Genomic DNA, 26877 nt, shown 5'->3' with positions numbered 1-26877 from the left:
TCAATTTTTACGACCCAGTGGTATCTGCAGCATGAAGTGCCTTTTACCAACTTGCGCTGGTTTGCCAGCTATGATCCCACCAGAAACGAAATAGGCAGATCTGCTTGGTAACTTCCCATTTAGACTACTGTAAAGCACTGGATGTGCTTTGAACAGTCAAAAGCTTCAGATGATTCAAAACAGGCTAGAATACTGACTGGGACCAGTTATATGGAATTTACCTTGTCTGTTTTGAAGCAGTTAAAACTGATTGCTGGTCCACTGAGAAGCACAATTCAGGAGTGTTTGAATTGTGCTCGTCAGTGGACCAGGAATTACTTTAACTATTAACTATTTATGACTTGGACTAAAGTATCTCTGAAGGACCACCTCTTCCAAATCTACTTATCCCAACTGATCCAAGATCCTTCTACAGGTGCCCTTATAGCAGAGGTTAGGTAGGCACAATTAGGGAACCGGTCTAATTGGTTGTGATCCCTATTTATAGAATGTTCTCCTGAAGGAGTCTCATCCAGAGGCACCAAACACGATTACTCTGTAATAGCTAAATATATCATAGCTAAAAAGCAATAGATGTTAGTACTCAAGATCATAACCTTGTGTGTAAATTTATTTCTGACTTCTTCCCAAAGCTCACAAATTATTAGGCTGTCATAACAGAGCACAGTGCCTGCAATATTTTCCCCTTCTACTGGGAGGGAAAGGAATCATGAAACTAGAAACATTTCACTTTACATTGTAAGAAAGCAGTAAAGAATCAATTATGTTAAAAACTTGCTGCCCTATATCAACAGTACTAATGAGTTTTGATTTTTAAGAAGGTTCTTAAAATACATTTACTAGCCTCAGTACCCATTAGAAACATTTTTCATTTGGCTTTGGACTATAAGTAATGTGAATGTCCATTTGTATGGACGGGGCAATGGGAACACTCATTTATACTGAATACTCAATGCAAAAAGCTACTCCCACCTGTTCTGTTTGTGATTATAGCTACCCAAGTTTCCTGACAATCCGAGTTTGATAGCCATCTTCAGTCTAGTTACACAAAGCATCGAAAATTAACCAACCTTTGGTGGTTCTTGTGGTAGAGAAACTGTTTCTACAGGAGGTGGGGATGGGGACTTTTCTTCTAGCTCTTCAATATTTTTTTCTTCCGCTTCAGGTTTTAGTTCCTCAGCTTTTGATTCAGATTCCAGCTCAGGCTCAGGTTCGTGAGTAGATTCTTCCAACGTTTCTTCTATTCCATTACTAGAAGAATTGGATGCAGCTAAATTAATTCTAAAATGCTAACAGATAGCAGAACCAGATATACTGACATAATAATAATAATAATAATAATAATAATAATAACAACAATAATAATTTTTACTTATATCCTGCCCTCCCCAGCCAGAGCCGGGCTCAGGGCGGCTAACACCAATAAAATCACAGTAAAAACATAATGGGGGGGGAGGGGGGAGAAAAAGAAGAAGAAAACGCCAATTTAAAATACAGGTTAAAATGCAATTTAAAATGCAGTCTCATTTTAATGAAGCTGATCAATTAAGACCATAAGGGGAGGGAAACATAAGGGTCAGACCAAGACCAAACCAAAGGCCAGGTGGAATAGCTCTGTCTTGCAGGCCCTGTGGAAAGATGTCAAGTCCCGCAGGGCCCTAGTCTCTTGTGACAGAGGGTTCCACCACATCGGCGCCAGTGCTGAAAAGGCCCTGGCCCTAGTTGAAACCAATCTAACCTCCTCGAGGCTCGGGACCGCCATAGTGTTGTTATTTGTGGACCTTAAGGTCCTCCGTGGGGCATACCAGGAGAGGCGGTCCAGTAGGTATGTGGGTCCTAGGCTGCATAAGGCTTTAAAGGTCAAAACCAGCACCTTAAATCTGACCCTGTACTCCACCGGGAGCCAGTGCAGTTGGTAAAGCACTGGATGAATGGGATCCTGCGGCAAGAACCCCGTAAGGAGAGCCAGTGTGGTGTAGTGGTTAAGAGGGGTAGTCACGTAATCTGGGGAACCGGGTTCGTGTCTCCGCTCCTCCACATGCAGCTGCTGGGTGACCTTGGGCCAGTCACACTTCTCTGAAGTCTCTCAGCCCCACTCACCTCACAGAGAGTTTGTTGTGGAGGAGGAAGGGAAAGGAGAATGTTAGCCGCTTTGAGACTCCTTAAAGGGAGTGAAAGGCGGAATATCAAATCCAAACTCTTCTTCTTCTTCTTCATTGTGCACCCACAAGGGCAGCCCCGCATAGAGCGAGTTACAATAATCAAGCCTGGAGGCGACCATCGCATGGATCACTGTGGCCAGATCAGGGCGATGAGCAACGGTAGCTATCGGTGGGGAAAGTTGACTGTACATCCTACCAGCCTTTGCCCCCATGTTGCATATGCATCTCAACCATCCTGCAATCCATGATTTTGCTAAACTCTTTTCTGCTGAAGCACAATTTCACTGGCCCCTTAAACTTTGACTACTGGTAACTGGACAAATCCCTCATTCCTATAGTGCCATAAAAAAAAAACTACATAGCCATTCTTCAACTAGTGTGCTCACCAAGTTTAACAAATTAATTTCCTTCCGAGATGATTCCCAAGAATTTGCCTCATCCCCTTACAGCCCATAGCACTTACTGCTTGTATACATAAGCCAGGATTTTTTGGTTACAAGTAAAATTAACCAAAAGAGAAATACATTTTCTTTTATATATGTATCTCAGTCACACCCTTTCTCCCCAAAGCCCAGGGCAGCTCACACACAAGTGACAAAACATTTTTAAAAAACATCTCCAGTGAAGACGCAGAGTGGGAAAGATCTCTACTTAATATGGATTTCCAGTAGGCACTAAAAAGACAACCGAGACGACATCTGCCTAATATTTAAAAAGAGGGCTACACATTAATGCCTCACATAAATTCTATTCTGATTTCTCTATACACTACAAGAATCACTGTAAGGCAATAAACCTTATGAAAATCTTCCACAAATACAGTGGTGCCTCGCAAGACGAAAAGAATTCGTTCCGCGAGTCTCTTCGTCTTGCGGTTTTTTCGTCTTGCGAAGCAAGCCCATTAGCGGCTTAGCGGATTAGCGCTATTAGCAGTTTAGGGGCTTAGCGGATCAGCTGATAAGCGGCTTAGCAGATCAGCTGTTAAGCGGCTGAGCGGGTCAGCTGTTAAGCGGCTTAGCGGGTCAGCTGTTAAGCGGCTTAGCGGGTCAGCTGATAAGCAGCTTAGCGGGTCAGCTGTGTTAAGCGGCTTAGCGGGTCAGCTGTGTTAAGCGGCTTAGCGGATCAGCTGATAAGCGGCTTAGCAGATCAGCTGTTAAGCGGCTTAGCGGCTCAGCTGATAAGCGGCTTAGCGGCTTAGAAAAAGGGGGGGGGAGGGAAAAAAACCCACAGGAACTCGCAAGACATTTTCGTCTTGCGAAGCAAGCCCATAGGAAATTCGTTTTGCGAAGCACCTCCAAAACGGAAAACCCTTTCGTCTAGCGGGTTTTCCGTCTTGCGAGGCGTTCGTCTTGCGGGGCACCACTGTAGCATGTTGTTGCTCAGAAATACAACGTGAACAATCTTTCAACGCCTTTTGATTGTAAGTTCCATACATTAGATTACAGCACAGGCTAAAGATAGAAGACCTGAAAACAGGATATTGTTATTGATAATATCAATATTGTTAAAATGGGATTTGTATAATTTTAAAAATGAAACCTCTTTTGCATAGACTGGTTGCAATGTAAGAATATAAAGTTGCCTTACGTTACAGGGTGATTATCGTAGTAAGTAGTGTTTGCATTCTCTTGAGCAGGCTCAGGGGATGGCTGCCTTACTTCATGCTCTTCTTCTACTTCATCTTCTGACTCTAAAACATTAGAGAGAAAGTCCTTTTAACTATTTGTAATTAGGTAGGAGAACAGCACTTTTAAGGGAATATGCCTCTTTACTGACAGCAACAACGTTGTATATACAGTCATACCTCGGGTTACAGAAGCTTCAGGTCGCATTTTTTCAGGTTACAGACGTGCCAAAACGGGTTACTTCCAGGTTTCAGCATTCACGCATGCACAGAAACGCTAAATCACACTTTGCACATGCGCAGAAGTGCCGAATCGCAACCCGCGCGGGCGCAGACGTGGCGCTGCGGGTTGAGAACGTGCCTCCCGCATGGATCACGTTCGCAACCCGAGTGTCCACTGTAATGTGGAACAATGCAGACTGAAGTAGAGCAGCAATGCTTAGTTAGATTAACATATTAAAGTCTTTTAACCAATGAACACTCCTTCATGGATCACTGCCTTGTCATGACGAAGTGGCTTGAAACTCAGAGAAGCTATGACCTATGCCGTGGAGGCATTCTGGTGCTGGAGGAAACTCTTGAGAGTCCCATGGACTGCAAGAAGATCAAACCTCTCCATTCTGAAGGAAGTCAGCCCTGAGTGCTCACTGGAAGGACAGATCCTGAAGCTGAGGCTCCAATACTTTGGCCACCTCATGAGAAGAGAAGACTCCCTGGGAAAGACCTTGATGATGGGAATGATGGAGGGCACAAGGAGAAGGGGACGACAGAGGACGAGATGGTTGGATAGTGTTCTCGAAGCTGCTAACATGAGTTTGACCAAACTGCGGGAGGCAGTGGAAGACAGGAGTGCCTGGCGTGCTCTGCTCCATGGGGTCACGAAGAGTCGGACACGACTAAACAACAACAAACCAATGAACAAGTACCCTCCAAGTCACAGAGCTGCAAAATTTGGTAGGTAAGGAGGCTAGGCAATTTTTCTTGCACCTCAGAGACATCAAATGCCCCCTAATTCAAAGTGAACTAGACAATCCCCCACCCAACCCCTGAGCTTTGAACTGAAAGCTCCATCATCCATAACCCTGAGATGTGTGTAGAGTGCCTCTCAAGATCAGCAAGCTGGCAGCGACAAGGCCCCAACCCAAAAGCTGGGAAGACAAGGGTTGTCGTGTCCATGTCAACTTCAGGCTGATTACCAGAGCCAACCAAAGTATTTCAATCATGTGCATACGGGTCTATAGAGTTTGAACCACCCAGTTAATAGGCACCAAGCAAAATCATACTCGATTGTTCACTTTAAATGACTAAAGGGAAAGTTATAATTGAGGGCTGGATTCAGCCAAGTTGCCGCCTGCACAGAACGTGGCCTGCTCACACGGTGGTACTTTCTCCCTTCTCCTCTTTTTGTGCACCCCCTAAATCTGCACCGGAAGGGTGGAGGAATGGAACGCGTATGGGGATAGGTGGTCTTATTGTGTGAGAAGTCCTCATTTTCCACATGCACAGCCCAGGGACTTGGCACTATGTTGAATTCCACCCACAGCTTTCACTGGTTGTACACAGGTTTATAATCCAGAATAGATACACCTGCTGTGCATTGTATTACTGTAAAAAAGAGGAGCTCTATTAAGATCAAGGCACTTTCATTTGCAACTATAAGATCAGTTAAAAAGCTCAGGGTACCCCTGACCATTAGGTCCAGTCATGGACGACTTGGGTTGTGTGCTCATCTCGCTTTATTGGCCGAGGGAGCCGGCGTACAGCTTCCGGGTCATGTGGCCAGCATGACTAAGCCGCTTCTGGCGAACCAGAGCAGCACACAGAAACGCCGTTTAGCTTCCCGCCAGAATGGTACCTATTTATCTACTTGCACTTGAGGTGCTTTCAAACTGCTAGGTGGGCAGGTGCTGGGACCGAACAACGGGAGCTCACCCTGTCACGGGGATTCGAACCACCAACCTTCTGATCAGCAAGCCCTAGGTTTAGACCACAGCGCCACCCGCGTCCCTTCATAAGATCGATTACAGTACACTAACTGAATAATCTGCCACAAATTCCGAAAACCGTCAAATTAAGACGAATCCACCACAATGCAGCTGGATACATAAATGCATCCTAAATGGTACTCTTTATATGTCAGTCACATGCTCTATTTCAGAAATCCTTCCCATTCAAAAATAGCTGATATTCCTTTATTTCTTTGCATCATCAAGCCTTTCTTTGCATTCAGCCAGTCTAGCCTCCGAACTGACAAAGTGGAAAGTAATTTAGTTTGGAAGTAGCCGACTCGATAGCAACAAGCACAACTGTGGAAATAAACTGTTTACTGGAGAGAGGAGTCACAGAACATTGCAGTTCTCTTTGGCTCCACCTCCATCACTGTATAGTCACTGCTCCCTTTTCTCGTTCATCTTTCCTGAGGAACATGTGCTTGGTCTCTGAATGAAATCTGACTCACACAGCACAATACTACTGTAATGCTCAGCTTAACCACCCCCACACCACTGCATGTCTGCACATAGGAGACTTGCTCTTTTTTAAACAGACAAAATTTTCCCCCAACCACAATTTATTCCTAACAGCCACCTCTCTGATCTTTCCTTACTGGAAACTGAAAGAAAGAATTCCGGTCAAGTTGATAGTTATATGAAAGGGTAACAGAACGGTCAGCCCCCTGGGGTCAACAACAGCCATGATAATATCAATCAGATTCATTCAAATGTCATTTAAATTGCCCTTTGTGGGAACTGGCTTAGGATAACGACAGGCAAATAACTGTCAGGTTAGAATCTTGAATAATCTAGTCAGGCCCTGCCAAGTGCAAAATTGCTTGCAGGGCTTGTTACTAGGCTGGATTGTGGCAACAATAACCGAAGTAGGATTAGGCCACACCGGCACAGATACTAACCCGAGCAGCACTCAGATAAGCATACTTTTATTCAAAGGCTAGGGTGTTATCCCTTCGACCTGGAGCACAAAATGTTTGTGGAAATATGTGCTAGCTCAGCTTGGATTGCCTCTAAAACGGTACCTCTAGTTGTGGACACGATCCGTTCCGGGGTGCCGTTTGCACCCCGAAAAGTCTAGAGCAGCGCTTCTGCACATGAGTGGCGCGCAAGAGAGCGCTTCTGCGCATGCGCAAAGAACGCTTCTGTGCATGCGGCGAAACCCGGAAGTATACACCTCCAGGTTTGCCGTGTTCACAACGCGAAAATCCGCAACATGAAGCGAACGCAACTAGAGGTATGACTGTATGCAGTTTCCACAGTGAGTTGTGCTCAGGTTCATCTCCTGAATTCTCAGTTCCAGCATGCTGCTCCCCTCAAGTCCTGCTTTTGGACTTATAGGTATCTCGTTTGGCTACTGTCAAAACAGAATGCTGGATCAGAGAGGCCTTTAGTCTGAGCTAGCAGGGCTTCCTACGTTCCAACTCTGACCAATTCCCTTACCTTCATCTAATTCAGCTTCAGAGTCACCAAATACTTCATCTTCATAACGGAATATGTCGTTGTGTACATAAAACTTATTTGGAACAGATCCCTGTAAAAACAAACACACCATGGGTAAAAAACAACTCAACTGTTGATTAACTAACTCTCTGGCAATGCTACATATTGCTTTCAAATTCAGTTGTCCTTTCCCTTTTGTATTCAAGTAATGATACGAAAAGTACGACTTCTCAGCCATAATGTTCAATTCATTTGGAGCACTTGGCATCTCATATATATATACGAGATATATATAGTATACGAATGGCCCTTACCTGGAAGCTATAATTGCAGCTATGTATACCTAGATAAGATTGCTGGTGCAGGTATCAAAGCAAGCTTGCAGAAATAAGTGCTATGTTTAGTCTAGGAAGGTTTCTGAAGTGAGGGCCATCGTTTGGGATCAACTCGTGTTTAGGGCCCTGCTGCTTGAAGTTCACGGTGGTTACTTACTTCTGGAGCCAGTACGAAGGTTTGCATGAATTTCCTCATCGGCTGCCCATTATTTGTCAACTCCCCCATGACTTGCACAACTACTCCATCGTTCAAAGTTGCATGAGCGTCCACATGGCGGATCTTAGTGCGGCATTCACTAAACTGCAGGGACATCACCTTCTTGTGTATGTCCTAGAGACAAAATAAAAGAAACTTGAATCCCACTTAGCCAAAAATGAAAAATAAAACCCCAAGCTCTCAGTACCTGATTTTGATAACTACAGTCATACCTCGGGTTAAGGACGCTTCAGGTTGAGCACTTTCAGGTTGCATTCTGCGGCGACCCGGAAGTAACGGAACGGGTTACTTCCGGGTTTCGCCGCTCGCACATGCGCAGACGCTCAAAATGACGTCACGCGCATGCGCAGAAGCGGCGAATCGCGACCCACGCAGACACAGGTTGTGTTCTGCTCAGGATGCGAACAGGGCTCCGGAACGGATCCTGTTCGCATCCAGAGGTACCACTGTATAGATGTTTTCCTTTGTTAGGTAGGGCCTCTTAATACTGAATGCATTGCTTTAAAAATGCTGAATATGGAAATGCTTTTCCTTCAATGTAGAGAGCATGTGAGACATATTCTTACTTTTCTATCTGTACAAGTGCTCTCTCTGTGTGTGGGTGTGTGTGGGTGTGTGTGGGTGTTGGTCAATAACCGGTAGATACAAGCTACAGTGGTGCCTCGCAAGACGAAAAGAATCCATTCCGCGAGTCTCTTCGTCTTGCGGTTTTTTCGTCTTGCGAAGCAACCCTATTAACGGCTTAGCGCTATTAGCGGCTTAGAAAAAGGGGGGGGGAGCGAAAAAAATCGCAAGACTCGCAAGACGTTTTCGTCTTGCGAAGCAAGCCCATAGGGAAATTTGTCTTGTGAAGCACCTCGAAAAACGGAAAACCCTTTCGTCTAGCGGGTTTTTCGTCTTGCGAGGCATTCGTCTTGCGGGGCACCACTGTACTTGATAAAATTCCATATTTCTACGTAGCTTCATAACTAAGTTTAACATAAATTAAAATGTGGTAGAGTGAAGACGTGACTCTTTAAGGTTCTCTCCCTCTTCCAAGGCGCCTGCTCACCTGTACAGCCACTGACCTACTGCCCTGGTGCCTCACTCTATGGCTACAGCTAAGTCTGCTGCAATGTTCCATTGAATGCATTTGAGAGAGAGCCACACAGCTGGTTACCTTGGCCAAGGGTGGCACTATCCTGACAAGCAAACAAAGCAGCCATTCTAGCTATCCAGATCCACCTTCAATAAACTTTTCTCAGTACAGGCCAGGGAAAGGTTGCAGCAGTACAGTGGTGCCTCGCAAGACAAAATTAATTCGTTCCGCGAGTCTCTTTGTCTTGCGGTTTTTTCGTCTTGCAAAGCACGGCTATTAGCGGCTTAGCGCTATTAGCGGCTTAGGAAAAGGGGGGTAAAGGGGAAAAACTCGCAAGAACTCGCAAGACGTTTTCGACTTGCGAAGCAAGCCCATAGGGAAATTCGTCTTGCGAAGCACCTCAAAAACAGAAAACTCTTTCGTCTAGCGAGTTTTTCGTCTTGCGAGGCATTCGTCTTGCGGGGCACCACTGTACTTGCAACAGCAGTGCCTGAATGGTGAAGCCTGGTTAAACACTAGAAAAGAGCAGGAAAAAAGTCCTAAGGAAGCAAGGTTAGTAAGAGGGAGGGGGGAAGAGGAGGAGGAGAACACACATACTACTTTCACTCACTAGGAGGTCTGGGAAAGGATGGAGTGAAGAAGGAAGGGGCAAGGATTTTTGCTTCAGCCTCCATGAAATTCCACAGGCCTTTCACAAGGAATTTTGTGAAACTCTGAACCTTTTGCTTTGGCCCCAGCCATGAGCAACTCAAACTGCCTACATCTTCTCTGCTCAAAGAATCTAAAGGGGAAGCCAAGAAATTCTTAGACATTTCTGCACATCAGATGATGGCAACATAGCTCAACAGCTATTGTGCCACATTATGTGGGTGAAATGCACTTCTGATAATAAATAATAAATAATAATAATAATAATGAAAATAATAACACAGTCATACCTCGGGTTGAATGTGCTACAGGTTGAGCGCTTCCGGGTTGCGCTCTGCAGCAACCTGGAAGTAACGGAGCCCATTACTTCCGGGTTTCGCCACTTGCACATGCACAGATGCTCAAAATGACATCGTGCGCATTCGTGGAAGTGGTAAAATGCAACCCGCGCATGAGCAGATGTGCCATCGCATCTTACGTTCCATTCAGGATGCGAACAGGGCTCCGGAATGGATCCTGTTCGCATCCCGAGGTACCACTGTAATAATTTTTAGAGCATGCTACAGTGTTTTCAAGAAAACCCAAAGCTCATCGCCATGGCTAATTTTCTTTATTTTCCAGTAAAAACTAGGTATATTTTTTATACTTTTATTTACATAATTAATACAAGGAGGATTCTAGCTGCAGGCCAATGGACTACACTGCAGCTCTTTCATGTGGTCATAAACTAAATCTAGTATTTTAAAATCGGGGGGGGGGGGGGGAGGAGGAGGAGGAGGAGATGTAATTGGGCTAAGTTTTGCTTTAGGTGTTTTTTTTTTTAAGTGTCTAATTAGGAAAGCAAGAGAACAATGCAATAGTCTTTAATATAGTTTTGAAAGCATGTGCCTCAGGGCAGCAACCATGAAATCCGGGATCCCGGGCTGTCTTAAAACATTTCAAGGAACGGGCTGGCCATTTCCCTGAAAATACCAAATCTGGATGACAACAGAGAAAAACAGAAGGCTACAGGTGTGCTACTACATCATCTTCATAGAAAATGTGTCAATTCGAATGTGCAATATGCAGCTATCCCAGCAAGCGCTGAATATTTTGAAACTCTGGGTGCATCTTTTAAAGACTGAAGCATGTTCTACTACATCACAATTGTATCACTGCTAGGGCACAGGTGGAGAGTCTGTAGCCCTCCAGATGCGGTTGGATTAAAACTCCCATTACCCTGGACCACTGGCCAACGTCTAGAAGGCCTAAGATTCCCCCATCCTTTTGTTAAGAGCATATTACATGGATACAAATACATGGATTACTATCTTCATGTCTTGATGCTGGTTCAAGGCTAGAGCTCTTTTTTCTGGCAGTTGATGAAGTAAAAAATCAGGTTCTATTTTAAAAACGGGGATCAACTATTGCTAAAGAATCAGAAATGAAAGAAAACGGAAAAAATGCATAGACATCCAGTACAGTATTACCAAGAACACTGAAAACCAAAAGCCCTAGGCACTTGATAATCTCTATGCTGCCTTTTTAAATAGGTCACTATTATTCATTTTTGCATAGAAGCCTCTGAAGTGCATAAATTACTGACCTGACCCAATGTCACACCATGAGGCCTTGAAAGAAGTGGTTTCCCACATCCAAGCCCAGTATTTTCTGTTGGATATCAGCCTCTTACATTAGCACTGCCAAGCAAGAAACTCTATGGGAAATCAAATGTATTTGAAACTTTTCAGAAGCCTTGTCTGTCTTTTCCCAACTTTAACAAACCTACCCCCACAAAGGCTCCGGATAATCGTGCCTACCATCTTTGCTTTTTCACATTCCTATGTGTGTTCTATGGCACAGCACTCTGGGAAACAAATATGGCGGACACAAATGTCCACACTTTTGCTTCGGAGGACACCCTCTCTGTTAAAAAAATAAGGTCGGGGAAATGTTAAAATGCAACAGGATGTGCCCCATCTCTTGACCCTAGTGTAGTTCAGGGTAAAAAATTAATCAGGATTCACCATTTCTGGAGTTCTCTCTCAATGTCCATTTATATACTTATTCCCCCTTGAAATTTGATTGTATGGTATATCAGCCATATCCCGTATTTTTACACACGGCAGGGGATAATTGTTTCCAGCATCTGGCAACTAAGGGTTGCATCCAACTAAGCCAAACTCAGAGAAGGCCTATAGAAATCAGCATACATGACAAAATAAAAGCCCATAGGTTTCGGCTCTGCATTGGAAACAACCCTAATATGTTTGCTGCTGCAAACAAATGGCTATGCTCTCTCTGGATTACTGCTTGATCTAATGGAAACACCATATTTAACATTATGTATTGCCAAAGGCTATGCCTTTATTTATTGTGACTGAACATGATAAAATAATTGGTTAGGTACATACAGCCTGGCCATACACTGCTTCCTGTGGTTTGCCACTGGCATCCAGTCCACCATGCACATAAGAAGAATTCCTGCCATAAAACCTGCAAAGACATTCAAGCATGAGGTTTAGGACAGTCATATAGGAGCACATCTGGTTTTCAGCAAATTAAAAAAAAAATGCTAATAAGTTTAATGTAAGCTTTAGATAAGAGGACTATATGGTTTTTAAAACCTGGTATAATCAATAAAATTCTGATGCAGTTCAAAAGCCCATAGCAAATAATAATAATAATAATAATAATAATAATAATAATAATGTTATAAGTTAACGCTAAATCTGGTTTGTATCCAGTTTTGGTATCTAGGCACCTTACAAAAGTTTCTTTTAAAATATATCCCACCCTTCTTCCATAATGGTACCCAAGGTGACATAAGTGGGTATTGGTTTATTTTGCTTTTGTTTTATTATGTATTCTGTGTTTCCATTTTGTATTGTTATGTTGTGAACCACCCTGTGATCTTCGGAAGAAGGGTGGTATACAAGTTTAATAAATTAATACATAAAATAAAAACAAATGGTTCTCAAAAATTCTCCTGTGAAACTGACCAGACCTTGACCTGCTTAGTTTCAAGGGAAACTACTGGGGTGTTCAGGGGGTTGCAACTTCACCCAAAATCCCTTTCCAGGGGCAATAATGCTACATGGATGAAACAAACTGTGTCTTTTAAGGATCAGTGTACATAATTCCAGGTTATCTGTGGGTACAGTCCTAACGGAGATCACTTAATATGGTCAGAGCCAGAACAATTTCAACTGTGACCATGAGAGCTCTTTCTGCCTTTAAGTCATTGAAATACAATGCTGATATCTACAGTTCTGAAATCACTAAGGATTATTTTTGCCTACTTGTTCTCTGCCTTAAAATTATGATTACTTATTAAATTTAATATACCTCCCTTCATCAGATCTCAGGGCGGTTCACAAGATAAAAAATACCAGGAAAGAAGCATAAAATAGTTAAAACAAAAACAAAACAATAACCCCACCTCCCACAAACACATTTCAAAGGCCACATTAGCCAAAGTCCTGTATAAAGAGGAAGGTTTTTTGCCGGGCATCTAATGATGTTTAACAAAGGCGCCAGCCCTCATTGGAGAGCACATTCCACAAGCTAGGAGTCACTGCAGAAACGGCCCTTTCTTGTATTGCCACCCTCTGGACCTCTCATGGAGAAGGCACACGAAGAAGGGCCTCAGATGATGAACAGAGTCCAGATCAGTTTATATGCCTTTAAATTGGAAATATTTTTTATTTATCACTAAATAAAACAATTAAAATACAGTACTCTGAAGCTCTAATACAGTCTCCCTGATCTCCCCTGCCCACATCCAACCACAAGGCACCAGTAATTTCAAAGTCATTACAGTGGTACCTCGGGTTACAGACGCTTCAGGTTACAGACTCCGCTAACCCAGAAATAGTACCTCGGGTTAAGAACTTTGCTTCAGGATGAGAACAGAAATTGTGTTGTGGCGGCCCCATTAGCTAAAGTGGTACCTCAGGTTAAGAACAGTTTTAGGTTAAGAACAGACCTCCAGAACGAATTAAGTTCTTAACCCGAGGTACCACTGTACTGTAGTAACTTTTTAAGTGGAGCCAACAGAATACAAAACTAATCAAACAATATATTGGTCTCCAAGAGCAGCCTGAAAACTGGAAGCAGATGTAAGGAGTACATCAATATGCATTTATGATTCAGCATTTCTTGTTCACGAAATTCTGAAAGCTTCCAAGATGCTAATACCATCAAATCTAATGGTAAGAGATGCAATAAGAGAAGCAGTGACTCCTGAACTATTGCCCAAGTTCTTCACACATTCAGATTGCGACCCAAATCCTAAGACAGAGACAGAATGCTAGGTCATCATCACAGTAAAGGGGTATGTGATGACCCTTGACGTTCTTAATTTTCTTGAGCATTGTGTCAGCCACCACTATGTTGAAGTAAAGGTAAAGGGACCCCTGACCATTAGGTCCAGTCGTGGCCAACTCTGGGGTTGCGGTGCTCATCTCGTTTTATTGGCCAAGGGAGCCGGCGTACAGCTTCTGGGTCATGTGGCCAGCATGACTGCTTCTGGCAAGCCAGAGCAGCACACGGAAACACCGTTTACCTTCCCACCGGAGCGGTACCTATTTATCTACTTGCACTTTGATGTGCTTTCGAACTGCTAGGTTGGCAGGAGCAGGGACCAAGCAATGGGAGCTCACCCCGTCGCAGGGATTTGAACCGTCGACCTTCTGATCGGCAAGTCATAGGCTCTGTGGTTTAATCCACAGCGCCACCCGCATCCCTTTGTTGAAGTACAGACCTACTAATCATTTGATTAGCAGCAGACTACCCCAGTGGGAAGAAAACCCGCATCAGTGTTAGTTGTATGCATTTTCTAGGATAATTATGATGCATATTTATCTCAACACTTATCAATGGGAAAGCGATGCTCCATTTCACAGTTCAAAACTGTTGCTTGAGGACCTCACTGCCCATGTTGAATTTTTTACAGCACTTGTCATTCTCCATAACTGTGCGGCACAGGAAGCCGAGAAACCACAGTTGAGACGCTTAACCATTTACAGTTCACTCTCATAGGCTGTTGTCAATAAGCAGCTCTTGGGTCAGAATAACTTAAATCACTTCAAGGTATCCAGGATGTAACAGGTCTTCTACTGCTTCTCAGCTATGCATCATGCAGAATGAGCTACTAAATGGAAATCTCAGGACATACCAACAAAGGAAGAGTGAATTTGTAAATTAAGTGAGTGTATAGAATTGGCAAAATTAACTTCAATTATAAGATATCAATCAAATAAAAAGTTAAGAATGGAGTGGAAGTATTTTGGATATTATATGTCAAAATATTGTTCTAAAAATAACATGTTAATAGGCTTAGAATAAAAAATGTAAGCAATAACAAAACAAACAAAGAAAGAAAAACCAAAATTTAACAAAAATAATTTATTACAGAATGCAAGGAAAAAAGGTAGAAAGAAATATACAGAAGTTGAATTGCTGTGGAGGGAAGTAGAGGGTGGGTGGTTTTATAATTAAGTGTATAATTATGCAACTGTTGTAATTTAGATGTTATATTTTATGTGAGGGAATCATTGGGAATTTTGGTTATTATGTATATATTAAGTTTCAATAAAGATCTTTGAAAATTTAAAAAAAGAATGAGCTTTATTGCAAGGAGTTTTCTTGCAACAAAAAATTTATCTGGCGCATATAACAGAAAATCATGGCAATAGAAAAGAAACTATGGCTACTGGAGAGTAACTGAAAAGCTACATCACAGTGTTATAATCCTGTCAGTCAACAGGAGGGTATTTTCAGTCTCTGCTGATGGTAGGCAAACTCTGAAGTAGCTTTTTTGAAAACTGGTGCAATAGTGGAGAACCTTTGCCCCGCAAGTGGGAGTCCTAATTTGTCCCACAAGGCTGCTTTCTCCAAACTATACCCACATGTTCCACTTCCACCATCATGGAAACAATTTGGAGCCTTTGGCAAGCAAGGCTTGCTGTAAATGTTGATCAGCTGATGACTACTGACAGCAAGCTCTACTGTGATCAGCTGCAGTATGGAATTCCCAATCAAAATATTTGTTTATTGCATTTATGAGATCACTCAAAATAACTTCTCTACGTCTCTTACATGTAAACAGAACATGTGTATGCTTAATTTGGCATCATTTGGAACATGAGATTGGCTGATGGCCGCTTGTCTTTGTAGCTACCTACCCATATATTTAGATCCTCGATGAAGGACCTCTTGTAAACGTCTCTCTAATGTAATGGGGGAGGGTATGAGAAGACTTCTCAGCAGTGGCAACTACAGCGCAGAACACTATCTCTAGAGAGGTTTGCTTGGTCTCTTACCTTAACATCTTTTCAGCACCAGTAAGGACCTTTTTATTTTTCCAGCTTTTAAAGAAACAATTTTAATCTTGCTGTATCATGCTGCTTTTATGATTTGGTGGCTTTTTCATTTGCTGTATTTTCTTGCATTCACACTGTAATTGTTTTTGTTTTTGCAAACCACCCTGGGAGTATAATTGTATAATACTTTCATAGAGTTGTATCTGGGTAAGCCATGTCCAAACTAGGCCCACTGAAATCAATGGAATTGTTAGTCATGAGCAACTGAAGTCCAATGATTTCAGTGTGTCGATACTGAATATGACTTAGTTGAACAAAGCCTTCAATAAATAAATACACAGGAATAGGAGGCAGGGTATCTGTGCTCTGTTTCTTCTCTCAACGCTCCCAATTTGCATTGTTCAGCTGCTTTTTCAATTGCTTCTTCTTTATTAATGAAGCCCACAATTATTATTTTTTAAAAAACCACTTCAAATTTAAATAGAACAGCTGTTTTAGTCAGAACCTAAATTAAAACCACACTTCGAAATATAATTTTTTATGGCTTGAAAGGGTGGGTTTTCTTTGTGCGTGAAACAAATTATGGGACACAAAATAAACATAGCCCATGTTGGCTATGCTTGTTTATTTAAAGAACACCTATTTAATTTAAAGATTTTAAAGCCACCCTTTAGTAAACTATAAGGGCTGCATACAATGAAATAAAAACATCAAGGCAGAACTAGTCCATACAGTCAAGTTAAGCTGTCCATAAGAAGATAAACAGTTACATTTGGAGGAAGTGGGGTCAATTCAACTTGCTACTTTTGTCAAGACAACACCAGCTATTGATATATTTAGAAGTTACCTGTGTAAGAAGTCTGGGGCTTTATTTAGCAGGGTATAGTACTGCCTCACGAACTCCCGCCCTACAAGCAGCGGACTTGGCTTCTCCATCACCATTTCTTTGGTAGACAGTGTCAAAGGCTGTAATACAAGAGAACACACACAACGTGAGATGAAATGTACAGTACTCTATTGGATGATGAACATTAAATGCAGTAGAACCTTATAACTGCAGGGAGGGAAAGAACTACAGTAGTTCCTATCCAGCAAAATTCAATTTCAAAAGAATTTAAGGCTTCTGTAATTTCCCCTTCCACGTGTTCACTTCACTTACATATGACTGATAAAAGCATAAAAGCTGGGATAGGCAGGTAGTACAGCTTTTACAAGCAGCAGCTGCAATTCTTTATTTTAAAATATTTGCCCGATATCCTGAGTCCCCTTTGGACTCAGAACGCGAACTGTTCTGAAAGTTTGACTCATACAGCAGCCCAGCATGAGTCTACAGGTTACAAGCCATTAAAGCATGGCAGAGTACTAAGATACATGGCTAGGCTTAACTAAGATTTGATCTTACACTTGACGTGCCCCCTGCCCTCTAGCTTTGAAGACTGAAGCAGGCACATTCGTGCATTTGACGTCCCAAGCCTTGGGACTGAGAAGCAAATGGGAACTCCTCTGTAGAGGCTGGGCATATATGGTCTGCTTGCACCAGCGCTGTTGCCTCTGCATCCTCGGAGATGACACAGCCAACTCACAGGGGAGTTCTCTTAACTTTCAGGGTACGGCGCTGCTGGAACCACCTCCACAGCTGGTGATGTATGGCTTGGGAAGTCCATCTCTGACAAGCCACTAGGGCCTTCTCCTGAATCTGGATCCCCTCCTCCCAATCCACTGGCCATTTCTCTAGGGCTGTAAGTTCTCAACCCACTAGAACCTTCCCTTGGGTTGGCCTCTCCCAATTCTCATCAACATCTGACCACCCTCTCCGTGTCATGTCCATGGGACACACATCCTACGTGGAACTTGCACTATTTGGATATAGTTTCAGGAATGTACTAACTTTGATGCCCAACGTTCTGACCCAATGCATGTTTACTCCAGGGTAAGTTCCACCATGTTCAAAATGGCTTATTCCCAGGACTGCAGATTTAGAATCTAAATCAGGAATGGGAAACATGTGGTCCTCCAGATGTTGCTGCATTACAGCTCCCTGAACACTGGCTGAAGTTGAAGGAAGGAAGGTGGAGTAAAACAACATGGCTTGGGCAAAGTGCAGTCCTTGCCAACCTTTCATTTTCTACAATCATAATCATTTATTATTGAATTCTTATATACCACCCATTTGACTGGGTTGCCCCCAACCACAAAAAATTAAAGCATAATACAACATCAAAGATTTAAAACTTCCCTGAACATGGCTGCCTTCAGATGTCTTCTAAAAGTCAGATAGTTGTTTATTTCCTTGATATCTGATGGGAGGGCTTTCCACAGGGAGGGCGCCACTACCGACAAGGCCCTCTGCCTGGTTCCCTGTAACCTAACTTCTCTCGGTGAGGGAACCACCAGAAAGCCCCTCCAGGCTGAATTATGGGGGTGGAGAAGCTCCATCAGGTATACAGGGCCAAAGCCTTTTAGGGCTTTACAAGCATGTAGATATGAATGATTCAGTAGAGATTATATAGTCTAGCTTCCAAAAAGCTTTTGACAAAGTATCTCACCAAAGTCTTCTGAGTAAATTTAGCAGTCATGGAAGAAATAACAGAGATTCATTAATTTGCTAAAGAACAGGAAGCAAAGAATTGAAATAACATAAAATTATTTCAATGATGGGAAGTACAATGAATCATTATATAAGATACTGATACTATTAAATTTGTTCATAAATGATCTGGAGACAAAGAGTGAACACTAAAATGGCCAAGTCTGCAGAGAACAGCAAATTATTCAGGTTGCCAACTAACAGCTCAAAAATCTCTCCCAACTGCATGAATAGTCAATGAAACTTAGGTTCAATGCAAGTTAAGTGAAAACTGATACACGTTGGAGGGGAAAAAACCTGTATATTGATGAGATCTGAACATGCGGTGACTAAACAAAAAAAATGTATATTACAACCACAGTGGATATAGCTCTGTGAAAGTCATTAACTAAGAGCATGGTGGTAATGGAAAAGGAAAATACCGTGCTCGGAATTATTACAAAAGGAATTTAAAATGAAGCAGTTGTTATCATATCACGTTTATATAAATAAACCTATAAAGCACTTGCATTTGGAATACTATCTACAATTTCAGTTCCTCCAACACAAAAATATGATATAGAGTTGGAAAAGATGTAAAAAAGCGCAGCCAGGAAGATGACAGGGTTGAAGCACCCTACTAAGAAATGCTCAAGTATTGGGGGCTTTTCAGTTTATCAAAGAGATGGCTAAGGGTGCAAGCCTATATTTATGCTGGCTGGAGAGCTTTAGGGTTTGATGTTATGCGCCCTGCATCAATGCACTACCCAAGCTAAACCACTGCTGACTCCACCACCCCATGCAACTAGTCAATTGTTGTTGGCATCTGTCTGTGTCAAGAGACAATGAAATGCACCTCCCGGGGGGGGGTGAAGTCAAACCGCTGCCCTATCTTCTTGACCCCCACTGTGTCTCCCTTTGATCTTATTTTTTCCAGGCTAAACATACCCAGCAACCTCTGTCCAGCATGTGTTTCCAGACTGACCATTCTAGTCACCCCCCTCTGGACAAACACCAGTTTGTCAGTGTCTTCTTTAAATTTGGTATGTAACATAATTAATACAATTCAGAACAATTTGAATAGATACGATACTCTGGAATAAGGTGACTGTAGGAAGCAGTGGCGTAGCGTGGGTTGCCAGCACCCGGGGCAAGGCAAGTAATTTGTGCCCCCTAACCCGTTGATTTGCGCCCCCCTAACCCTAACCCCCAGATGTTGCGCCCGGTGCGGCCGGCCCCCCCTGCACCCCCCACGCTACGCCACTGGTAGGAAGCACACTTATTTGTTTTTTAGGCATGATAAAGTTCATATGTTAACATTTGCAGTGCCTTCATCCCTCCTCTGCCACAGAAGGAAAGTGTATTTTATTGAATTCTTAAACCTTAAATTATTTACAAATATTCCAATAAAAATAATTTTCAAGTGAAGTTTTGAATCTGCTTGAATACAACGTCTCAAAGTACATTTGAAGCACCGGGGGGGGGGGGGGACGGGGGACGACGACGACAACAACAAATTTCAGTTCTAATACTTAATACTTATGAATATTGGAAAACCTTCGGAGATGTTCATACAGCATGTAAAATTAATACAGCACACATTTAATAAAAATAAAAAGTCAAACAAATGCGTTAAATCAGAACTCAAATGCCTTAGGGCAACCTAAATTTTCCAGTCCAAAATTTTCTGGAAAACCTGTACCACTGGGTTTCACCTTGTTGGTGGGAGCTATGCAAGGACAGTAGCTCAGTGGTAGAACATCTACCGGTCCTGAAAGATCTTCATTGGCTCCCAGTACGTTTCCGAGCACAATTCAAAGTGTTGGTGCTGAGCTTTAAAGCCCTAAACGGCCTTGGTCCAGTAGACCTGAAGAAGCATCTGCACCCCCATCATTCAGCCCGGACACTGAGGGAACACTGGCGGTTCCCTCGCTGCAAGAAGTGAGGTTACAGGGAACCAGGCAGAGGGCCTTCCCGGTAGTGACGCCTGCCCTGTGGAACGCCCTCCCAGCAGATGTCAAGGCAATAAACAACTATTTTACTTTTAAAAGACACCCTGTTTAGGGAAGTTTTTAATGTCTGACGCTGTATTGTTTTTTATATTTGGTTGGAAGCTGCCCAGAGTGGCTGGGGAGACCCAGTCAGAGGGGCGGGGTATAAATAATAAATTATTATTATAACTTCTAGGTCTCAAGCAATTCCAGGTAGCATGTTGAGTGTAGGTGAATCAAGCACAGTACCGTATGTTCCTAAAGTGAAAGAGCACTTTCCACAAAAAGCTTCTCCTCTAAATAGCATTATGGGTACCTCTAAATAGTATTATATGGGAACTCCAATGCAACAGGAACTGCTGCTCTGTTACCCCAGCAAGGGAGGAAAGGACAAGGCACCCCACAAAACCAAGCAAGGGATAGGAGGTAACATGCTTACTCAACAACACCTTTTTGGTTAAACTTTTTGCATTACAAAGCCTTCCTCTCCCAAAGCTAGTAATGATGTCTCCATGCAAATCTGAGTACACACACTTAGTGGGGTGGAGGTGGGGTAGTGACACAGACTCAAGTGCAGGTAAGTTTTGTGTTGCCACTACTGCTAGTGTCAGCCAAACAATCATCATTCCTTTTGCCTTCCAGGATCACAGTCTGAAAAAAGTAGACATTGCACAAAGAACTCCACAGCAGCTCCCCACAGGAAAAAGAGCAAGTACTGTCTCGGTGATAGCTTCCTTCTGAAAGGTTGATGAAGCTGAGACTAGCTAGAGTCTATGTTGCTGTTTCCTGACCATTGCTCATTAATATCCCCAACTCTTCTTGGCTCACAGACAGCCCTCTAAGGACAGTTCCTACTAAGACTACACAACAGGACTACAATGTTAGTAAGAGCAGTGACCGGTGCTATTCCTTGTGTTTTGCTGACTTTCCTGTTCTACTAAGCCCCTGTATTTTTTTGTAAGCTGCTTGGGAGACTGCTATGTATTGTTGAAGCCCTAGCCAACACAGAGATGGAGCACTATGGAGCAGTACACCTGTTCCTTTGCTGTTGGCCACATAGCAAAGGTGAAGGAGCCCTGCTGAGACAAGGTGACTGGCAGCTATGTTCATATTTTCTGCTTCCAGATCTCATTCCGCTTTGTTACAGCTGCCACTTCTGTGTTGAGGGGGTTTAGGAGCCAAGGACCCTTTCCCACCAGTATTAGAAACTGGGATAGAAAAGGTAGGAGCCAAATGGCTCCTGGGACCTGGGTTGTGGGTGCCAAAACAGAATATCTAGTTGCGATTAGGGGTGGGTCCAGCAACACTTTCTATTTATTATTTTGATAAGCATGAACTAATATGCAATTCACATAAGTGACACATTGTTAATATCCCATTTTAAAAAGAAATACATGTTTAATTTGGTGTTTACAATAAAATACTGGTACCAGACTTCAGTTTTCAAAACACTCTATACTCTACATTAAACTCCTTAATGTACTGTCTATTCTTAACATATGCTTTCAGGCTTCAAAGCACATACATTTCATCCAATCCTTGAGTGTCATCCAAGTGCAAAAAAATGGAACCCAGACCTTTTGCAGTGCTCGTAAATGGAGTATCTTTAGACGCGAAATGTGCCTGGCGCCCTGCTAATTTCAAACCCTGCTTCCCACGCCTGCTGGTTCTTATTCACAGGAGCTCGTGTCAGGATAGAATTATGAAGAGAAAGGGGCTCAAAGATTTCTTTTCCACCAGGTCTTGGTGTAGTTTATTCCTTCTTTGGCCATTTGAATTCCAGTGAGGTAAGGGGGTTGAGACCCCTAACAGTTGAAAAGCCTCCTGGTTACTTCTGGTGTGATGAATTATGCAGTGGGCATGTGAAGCAATGAGTAAGTCTGTTGTTAAGGGGAAAGAATTGGGGGCATGTCTTTCCTCAAGACATAGTGAGGAAATAAACAGCAGTACCAGACAATAATGCATATGAACATGTGGAATAGTGTGGCTAGGTTATATGGCAGGGACTGAGTGCTGCAAAAGCAAACTGGGTCACGTGGGAGTCATACAATTGACTGATGTGGTATTTCCTCTGAATGGCTCAAGACTCTGCATTCACCAAGGCATCCTAGGTATACAAAGTTCTTCCAGAATTTTCTAGTGGGAAATGGCAGTCAAGGTTTGAACTTGGGACCACTTGTATGTGAAACCTGGGGTTCCTGGTGCAACCCTCTAGGTGTTTGCTGGGTCAGGAAGCTGTGCCCCATAATATGCCCTCCTGCTGTACCTGAGTGGTTGGAAAACTGTTTGCGGAGAGTGAAGGTTGGATTGCAGTTTTGCTTGCTTCTCCTTTCCCCACTTATCTTTTGGCATGACCACTTGTTGTCTGACATGCAAAAGGTGAATTTGGCCCCAATTCAAATACTTCCCTCATGCGGGTTTGTGCCTAAATCACCTATTTCCTGCCCTATAGGAAGAGCTAGCAAGAGGCTCTTGTAAGAGCACAATAGCAGCTTCACCCTGTTAATGAGTTTGCAGCCTAGCCTGGCCCTTCATAGACTGCTAAGTAAAAGTAGCCCACACTCTCCTCTTCATCTCTGCTTGGGGGGTTTCCATTAGCATTTGGTTAGCTACGATGGAAAACAGGATGAGGAACTATATGGATCTTTTAGCATGCATACATGAAGTAAAGCTGCTTTTTTCCGAATGGAAGGAAGATCTATTTTTGTCTCTAGGGTATTTGCATATGAATGCATTGGAGTAAAACATTAAGGTGGCTAGGGTAGTGTTCAGAACTATGATAATACATCCTAAGGGAATTCTATTTTTTATTATCCTTTTAACCAAACAGAGCTTTGTTTTCAAATCAGGTCTAGGACCAGCTATAATGCACAGTAAATAAGTACATCTGTCAACAGGTAAAAGAAAAGGTTAAAGCAATTTGTTATACAGTGGTGCCCCGCAAGACGAACGCCTCGCAAGATGGAAAATCCGCTAGACGAAAGCGTTTTGCGTTTTGGAGGCGCTTCGCAAAACGAATTTCCCTATGGGCTTGCTTCGCAAGACGAAATGTGTTTTTTCCCCTTCCCCCTTTTCCTAAGCCGCTAAGCCGCTTATCAGCTGATCGCTAAAAGCTGCTAAACTGCTAATAGCGCTAATCCGCTAAGCTGTCAATGGGCTTGCTTCGCAAGACGACAAAACCGCTATACAAAGAGCCTCACGGAACGGATTAATTTTGTCTTGCGAGGCACCACTGTAGTGGGGTTGACAAGCTCAGCAATCCTTGATGTGTCAGTAGGGACAAGACAGGTTCACAGCACCCATTTTCACATGTGAAATGGAAGCTGATATAGCATAGTAGCTAAGTGTTATTAAACAGGAAATCCCCACTTAAGATCTTAGCCACTGCAAGTCACTTTCACTCTTGTAAGATCTTAAGAGGAGTCAGCTGCAACAGGCCAGTGCCTTATCTAGTCCAGCACCTTGTTCTCACAGCAGCTGACCAGATACCGATTATGGGAAATCCACAGGCAGAATTCAAGCGCAATAACCTTTTCTCCCTCCTGAAGCTTCCAGCAGCAACTAGTATTCAGAAGCTTGACAGCCTGCAACTGCAGAGGCAGTGAATATCCATCATAGTTAGTGGCCTTTGATAGTCCTCTTCTCCACAAATTTGACTAAATCCTTCTTGAAAGCCATCTAGGTTGGGCGACCATCACAACCTCTGCTATGGGAGTGAGTCTGTCATAGCCTAACCATGCACTGTGTGGAGAAGTACTTTCCTTTCCCATCCTGAGGCAGGGGTTGGACTAGATGACCCCCGGGGTCTTTTCCAACCCAACCATTATATGATTCCTAACACTCATATTACCTGGAGGTCTACACGCTTCCAGCAGTGCCACCCCTACCTTACAGGGCTGTTTTTGCCAGGAAGCATGTTATTCTGGTGTGCTGGGAACTTGAAAGGTGCCACATGAGCGCTAAGTATCTGGGATTTGTCACTGAGCCCGCAGTGAAGGAAGCTGTGTGTGTGTATGTGTGCACATACGGGGACACACATAACTGTACATGCACACATTAGAGAAAGAGTGAGTGAGAGAAAGTGAGTGAGAGAGAGAGACCTGCACACTCACGATCTTACTCTTTCAAAGGCAGGCTTGCGTACCATAGAATCACAGAACCGAACAGTCAGAAGGGGCGCCCGGGGGGTCATCCAGCCCACCCCCCGCCATGCAGGGAACCTCAGCCCGCGTTTCCCTCCCCCTCCCACTCGGTCTGAACCCTGCTAAGCCTTGCAAACGGGCTAGCGGTTTCGTGGCTGCAAGCTGCGTGGGTGCCTAAAAGAGGAATTATTGCACATTATTATTACTATTATTGTTACTGCCACGACTTACACACACACAGAGAGAGAGACCTGCACACTCACAATCTTACCCTTTCAAAGGCGGGCTTGTGTACCATAGAATCACAGAACCGAATAGTCAGAAGGGGGCCTTCGGGGGGTCATCCAGCCCACCCCCCGCCATGCAGGGAACCTCAGCCCGCATTTCCCTCCCCCTCCCACCCAGTCTGAACCCTGCTTAGCCTTGCAAACGGGCTAGCGGTCTCGTAGCTGCAAATGTTGCCGCAAGCTGCGTGGGCACCTAAAAGAGGACTTATTGCACATTATTATTATTATTATTACTATTATTATTGCCACTACTTACACACACACACACAGACCTGCGCACTCACAATCTTACCCTTTCAAAGGCGGGCTTGTGTACCATAGAATCACAGAACCGAATAGTCAGAAGGGGGCCTTTGGGGGGTCATCCAGCCCACCCCCCACCATGCAGGGAACCTCAGCGCGCGTTTCCCTCCCCCTCCCACCCAGTCTGAACCCTGCTTAGCCTTGCAAACGGGCTAGCGGTCTCGTAGCTGCAGATGTTGCTGCAAGCTGCGTGGGCACCTAAAAGAGGACTTATTGCACATTATTATTATTATTATTACTGCCACTACTTACACACACACACACACACACAGAGAGAGAGAGAGAGAGACCTGCACAGTCACAATCTTACCCTTTCAAAGGCGGGCTTGTGTACCATAGAATTACAGAACCGAATAGTCAGAAGGGGACCTTCGGGGGGTCATCCAGCCCACCCCCCGCCATGCAGGGAACCTCAGCCTGCCTTTCCCTCCCCCTCCCACCCAGCCTGAACCCTGCTTAGCCCTGCAAACGGGCTAGCGGTTTCGTGGCTGCAAGCTGCGTGGGCGCCTAAAAGAGGACTTATTGCACATTATTATTATTATTATTATTACTGCCACTACTTACACACACACACACACACAGAGAGAGAGAGAGAGAGAGAGAGAGAGACCTGCACACTCACAATCTTACCCTTTCAAAGGCGGGCTTGTGTACCATAGAATCACAGAACCGAATAGTCAGAAGGGGGCCTTCGGGGGGTCATCCAGCCCACCCCCCGCCATGCAGGGAACCTCAGCGCGCGTTTCCCTCCCCCTCCCACCCAGACTGAACCCTGCTTAGCCTTGCAAACGGGCTAGCGGTTTCGTGGCTGCAAGCTGCGTGGGCGCCTAAAAGAGGACTTATTGCACATTATTATTATTCTTATTCTTATTCCCGCCACTACTTGCCCCTCCTCGGCCCATTTCCCCCTCAGGGCGAGGCCGGAGGGAAGGAGGTCGCGCAGCCACCGGCCCCGCACCCCTCGGGGCGCCCAGGGAAGGGGCCTGCGGGGCTGCTGACCGCCGCCAACCCTCCTCCTCCTCCTCCTCCTCCCGCTCTCTGAGGAGAAGCTGCCCCGCTTCCCCCCCCACACCCCCTCACGGGGGAAGGCGGGAGGGAGGGAGGCCGGCCTTCCCCGCCCCCACCCCCGTTACCTAGACGCTCTTCTTTCTCCGTCTCGGGGTCCGGGGTTCGCTTCCCGGCCGAGGGCGCGGGGGAGGGGGAAGGAGCGACTGGGGCAGCGCGTCCGTCTCTCTTTCTCTCTTTCTCCCTCCCTCCCTCACAAGCACGGATTCGGGGCGGAACCGGATGTCTCGCTCTCTCGCTCTCTCATAAGGAGGAGCGGGCGGGTGGGAGGGGGGAGGAGGACTACGAAGGTGGCGCGCGCGCGCGCGCAGCTTCTGGAAGATCGGCCCGGACGTGGGCGGGGTCAGAGGCCGCCGGAGCGGAAGGCGCACGCGCACTCGGGCTTTTTTTTTGTTTTGTTTTGTTAGGCAGGGCCAATGGTAGCTTTTTTTTTTTTTTCGAATTTTCGCCGGAAGTGGCGGCTTCGTCTCTATGGTTTCCGCCCGCCCGCTTCCTCCCGGGGTCAAAGGGGCGCTGTTTACAGCGCCGTCGCAGGACGAGTGACGAAAGGCGCGCGCCGAGTGACGACATTTTAAATTAATTTAAATTTGAATTGACTTAATTAATTTAAATTTAATTCTAAATTATATACTGGGAACGTGGGAGGTTACAAGGGGTCAAAAATGAATAAATGGATGTGTCGTGCCATAAAGGTAAAGGTAAAGG

General features: G+C 44.2%; 1 protein-coding gene across 1 annotated transcript in view; it reads right to left on the bottom strand.

Annotated features, from left to right (window-relative positions):
* G3BP2 (G3BP stress granule assembly factor 2) overlaps window positions 1-26441 on the bottom strand; it is a 39246-nt gene extending 12805 nt beyond the window's left edge. The window contains exons 1-7 of the mRNA XM_079949748.1: window positions 26241-26441; window positions 16666-16784; window positions 11907-11988; window positions 7728-7901; window positions 7236-7326; window positions 3750-3852; window positions 1071-1251 (exon numbers count right to left, since the gene is read on the bottom strand). Of these exons, the coding sequence (XP_079805874.1) occupies window positions 1071-1251; window positions 3750-3852; window positions 7236-7326; window positions 7728-7901; window positions 11907-11988; window positions 16666-16760 (726 nt within the window). The 5' untranslated portion in view covers window positions 16761-16784; window positions 26241-26441. The remainder of the gene's footprint in view (window positions 1-1070; window positions 1252-3749; window positions 3853-7235; window positions 7327-7727; window positions 7902-11906; window positions 11989-16665; window positions 16785-26240) is intronic.
* Window positions 26442-26877: the final 436 nt, after the last annotated feature.

The sequence above is a fragment of the Podarcis cretensis genome (assembly GCF_951804945.1).
Source record: "Podarcis cretensis genome assembly, chromosome: 13".
NCBI lineage: Eukaryota > Metazoa > Chordata > Lepidosauria > Squamata > Lacertidae > Podarcis > Podarcis cretensis.
The sequence above is the reverse complement of the archived record's forward strand: the minus strand, read 5'-3'. Positions and strand labels throughout refer to the sequence as shown.